We start from the raw sequence: 4,693 nt of genomic DNA, 5'->3' as shown, positions 1-4,693 counted from the left end.
CACACGACACACACTTAGCACAGCTGCACATCCTACTTGACTTTCTACCGCAAACCGAACCATTTATCCGGACCGCCCCGATGCGTGCGTGGACCTCTGTCCGGCTGTCTGTCTGTCTGTCTGACTGTGAGTATGTCTGTCTACCCGTCTGTGCGTCTGTCCCTGTCACTCTCACTCTCTCACTATCGCGCGTTTTTCGGCACCCACCCAACTCGTCGTTGGTTCCCCATATATGTTTACATAATTATGCTGCTCTCGTCATTCTGATCGCATATATGCAAATCTTCTAGTTAGAACGATTAATTCTCTCAGGTTTGGTCGGAAAAAACAGATACTATGTAGCCTAAGTGAGAGAAACTAAAGAGAGGGAGAGGGGGGGGGGGAGAGGGAGAGAGAGAGAGCAGTAGTATGGTGTATAATAACCGTTTATCGTGTTGGGTTGATGCTTGCGGAGCAGTGGTCCGGGTCTCGCACTTTCACGCGTGAGGGTGTCGCCGGCGTGCGTGAGACAGCCGGACCTGGAGGGGGGGGGCATGCCGGTCTGCAGACAGACGGACGGACACCGGTAGCCGATCGCGGAAGGGCAGGAGCGAGACAAAAGCCGCCACCACCACCACCTACAGCAGCGCGACACTCACAGTCCCACAGAGGAGCTCTGCGATTGCCATCGACCGGAAACGAGAAACATCCTGCAGCCGCGTACTCTGCGCAAGCGCTTGTTCGTGTCTCGAATGATATCGCTAGGGAACACTAAAGACTGCATTTGAAACTAAGTTTTATTTTAAAGTGTGCAAAATGATTGTTATAACTTGGTAGGAACACGCGTTCACATATGTAAAAGCACATAAACGTGAATGAAAAACGCCTCTCTAGGCTGACCATCCAACGGATCCCTCGTACCCCGTTGACGTTTGCGGGCGGGGCGAGGCGATGTGGAGCGGCCGCCCTGCTGGGACCAACGCACAGTGTGTCTTACAGAGAAAGTCCAGCAGCCACCGCAACCGCCACAGGGCTCACCGGGGCTTCCGTCTCCTGCGTGTCATACGAGGGGCAAAGCCTCAAATAACTGTAGTTATAACAGGGAAGGTGGATTTTTAAAAAATGCTCCTGATTTGAAAAAAAATGTGTTTCTCTTTTTGCGTTGTAGAGTTGGGGTCTTCCCCCGCGGCGCTTGCCATGCCTGTTCCTCACATCGGGGAACTTTTCGCTGCCAGCCTCACCCCGCCCCACCCCACCCCACCCGCCCCACCTTGCCCCACCCATCTCCGCGGCGCCGCGGCGCGGTTCCTTCCTATCCACCAGATTAACTGCAATTGCAGGGAAAGTGATCATTCTATCCGCGCAATGCCTCGGTCGGGCCGGCTGGCCGCAAGGCCAAGGACCTAGAGCCTCAGCCTCCTTGCAGGGACTGGCGGGGAGGATTCTTTCTCCGCTCGGTCAAGGACTCCGGCAGACATAGACCACGTGGCCAAAGTCATCGCGGGTTGTTTCGATTTCAAGACGCGTGAAATAATTCATCCCTGAGCTAACAAGCATCTGCCAGTACTTTTGATGTGGCTTATTTGGGCAAGATGTTGACAAGAAAAAGCGCCACTCACTATCATCCTAAGATCTTAAATGACCTGTGAGGGTGCTACGCTTACTCAATTTTCAATAAGTTTGTTATTTTTTAAAATTCTGATTTGAGCGTATCGTCCTGTTCAATTTACCATGGTTAATCACGTTTGCAAACGTTGACTTCTTCCAGAAAACTCACTATATTTTGCGAGCCGCACAACATTCCGCCGCGGGTAGGAAAACAATCTCCTCTAAATGAACGACGACGCGACGCTACACTGATGGCATCGAGATCGTTTTGTCCGTTATCAGTAGCTGGCATCAGAGGGGCCACACGCCGAGCCCGCAAACACGAGCGCGCGCGCTCACACACACACACATACACACACTCACACACACGGCACAATAAAAGGAGAGATGGGATATGGACGTGATATGCAACACATGACTCGGCGCCGATCGAGACAGAGTTGTCAATCACCGTTGTATTGTTCCGCCCGAAGGAGTGTGTGTGTTTTGAAGACTTGCGAGCACGAGAGAGAGGTAGAGATAGGACGAGGGAGAGAGGGAGAGACAGAGAGAGAGAGAGAGAGATAGAGAGATGGGTGGGTGTGGTTGGTGATGAACCTGTCCTTATGGAGCTGTCCGGACGTCACAGGCGCCCAGGTCCGCTACCCACAATGCCTTGCGGAGATGCGCGCGTCGGCTCCGCAAAATGACTTAGGCACTGGCTGTGCTGGCTATCGCGTAACAAACTGCGGTTGCAAAAAAAATAAATAAAAATAATAAAAATAAATATGCACAGCAATTTTTTTTCTCTTCTTTGACTTATTCTGCAAGCCTCCCTCCCCCTCCCCCTACCTTTTCCGTCCACTTTCCTCCACCCCAACGCGGATTTATTTAAAGGCAGTCTCCCACTGTACCGACCGTGTGATCTTCGGTAGAAGACGTCGGCATGTGCGAGCTTAGTCTTCGGCCTGTTCCCAAACAGTACATTTGGTACAACACATTAAAGGGTGTGTGTGCTTGCCATAGTACAACAACACACTTACATGTGTGTACTTTGGTTAGTAATGTTGTGCAATTACCAAAGTACGCAGTTGGGATTGCAGGATGGGCAAAGCCCGCAAACGCCGACACCTCTCCCTCTCTCTGTTACACCCGCGGTCCGCGGTCCCTGTACGTGACTTTTGCGACGTCACCCTGGCATGAGCGACAAGAAAACCTGCTCGCCTGTTGACGCTGCTCAAGCAGTGACGCGCCCCGGCAGATCGCGTGAGAGACCATTGACGTGCCGCCGCCGGCTACCTGCTGCTGGCCCACCGCCGCCGCCGCGGACCTGCCGCGCTCGCCGCCTTCACCGCGCGGCTCGGGCTTGGGCTCGGGGACGAAGGGATCGTTAGCCGAGAGCGAGCATCAGGGATCCTGAGGCGGCGGCGGTCGCAGCGAAGTAGAAGAGCCTCCTCCTCCTCCTCAATACGAATCGCGGGGCGCGGGCGGCCCGGTTCAGTTAGCGCGGCCATTGTCATGTGCGGGAGCGAGCGCGGCGCGGCCTGCTGCACGTGCACAGCACGTACGCGAGATCGACTTCCAGGAACGCGAAGAGCAGCGCACTTATTGTGCACTTGTCACCACTGACGTCGTTCCGGCGTCATGGACGGCGAGGCCGACGAAAATCTAAAGAAGCTGGGGGAAAAAAAGCAAGATTCAACCCACGTCTATTTTCGGAGCACCATTCACACGGTTATTTTGTTTATATTCCGCGCCGAAAAACATTTTTGTAACAGAAATAATAAAGTAACAAATCACTCGTTCTCGTCGAGGGGGCAATAACTCCCTTTTGAAGTGTACACATGATTCCCGAAATTCTTGATTCCCGGTGATTCCCGTCCGCTTATAATTATTACACTGGTTTTTCGGGGGGTTTTAGTGGTATAAAACGCTTATTGCGACTGATTTGTACTTATTTCTCTAGTTTCCCGCTTATTCTAAGCGATTTCTATTGATTTTGATCAATTGTTATCCTGATGATTCCCAGACAGGTGTACACATGATTCCCGGAGTTATTTCCCCCTCGGTTCTCGCGAGGGGGTAATCACTACAGAAAGTAGGTGTACACATTTGTATAAAAGTTAAAGTGAAAGTGAAAAAAAAACTGACTGAAAGTGAAACAAACGTGAAGGAAATGTGGGCCAAAGTGACAAATCGTGTGTTGATCAGATCGAAAATGAATAAAATACAGTTGATATGGGCATAAAAATGAAGTAAACGTTGTAAAACTATGGGAAACTGAAGGGAAAATTACGAAAAGTGATTGAAAGTAGGAAAGTGAAAAGTTCAGGTGTACGCATTTTCTTAGAGTGATTACCCCCTCGGGTTCTCGTATATTATGGCCCCGCCTCCCTTTAAGCCCGCTCTAACTGCTTTGAAAAGGTAAAAATAAAGTGTGCTTATGATGCAATCATGCTGCCTTTGTTATTAAAAACGTAGGCGCACCAACTACGCAAATGTATTTTTCGCAGGGTAAACTCTAAAGCATCAGTCATGAGCACCAGCCCGGCGGCTCCGCCCCCTTCACAGATAGCCCCATGGCGTGCGCAGGTGTGCTTTTGACAGCCACTTTGGGAAAGCAGACTTCGTTCTGGCTAATCAGGCATAGGCATAGGCATACGGGCCGCGTCACGGGGAGGCGGGGCGGCGCGCGGCGCGGTGGATTGGCCTGGCTCACGTATGGCTGTCCCGCCCTGCTCATGTCGCAGAACTCGTGGCTTAAGCCCCACATGTTCCGGGTGGTCCTTTCACTGCAACGCGATGGATCGCCACGAGTTTCATACGTCGTCTAGCCTACTGGAAGGGAAGAGTAAAGCTGAAAAGGGCCTTTTCCCATAGGGAGTATGGGAAAGAAGAGAGATGAAGCCCACGAGAAGGGCGACTTGCGGGGGAAAGGGGAAACGAAGACGTTGTTTCAAGCTGATGAGGGCCGGGAATCGGAATGAACGTCTACGAATTAGCGGGACGCCAGGCGTGAGCAGAGGGAGGGAAACAGTTAATTGATTCACAGCAAAGCACTCCGGCCGCGCGCACTACCGGGGGAACCAGTTTCCCTGTGTGTATGCGAACTGCACCCCGCCCGCGA

General features: G+C 52.0%; 1 protein-coding gene across 1 annotated transcript in view; it reads right to left on the bottom strand.

Moving 5' to 3' along the window:
* Positions 1–1,829, bottom strand: part of LOC113207053 (mucin-5AC-like) — a 27,670-nt gene extending 25,841 nt beyond the window's left edge. Inside the window, exon 1 of the mRNA XM_052274369.1 lies at positions 1,710–1,829. Within this exon, the coding sequence (XP_052130329.1) occupies positions 1,710–1,712 (3 nt within the window). The 5' untranslated portion in view covers positions 1,713–1,829. The remainder of the gene's footprint in view (positions 1–1,709) is intronic.
* Positions 1,830–4,693: the final 2,864 nt, after the last annotated feature.

This window comes from Frankliniella occidentalis, unplaced genomic scaffold (genome assembly GCF_000697945.3).
Source record: "Frankliniella occidentalis isolate FOCC.00 unplaced genomic scaffold, Focc_3.1 Scaffold382, whole genome shotgun sequence".
In the NCBI taxonomy this organism is placed as follows: Eukaryota; Metazoa; Arthropoda; class Insecta; order Thysanoptera; family Thripidae; genus Frankliniella; species Frankliniella occidentalis.
The sequence above is the reverse complement of the archived record's forward strand: the minus strand, read 5'-3'. Positions and strand labels throughout refer to the sequence as shown.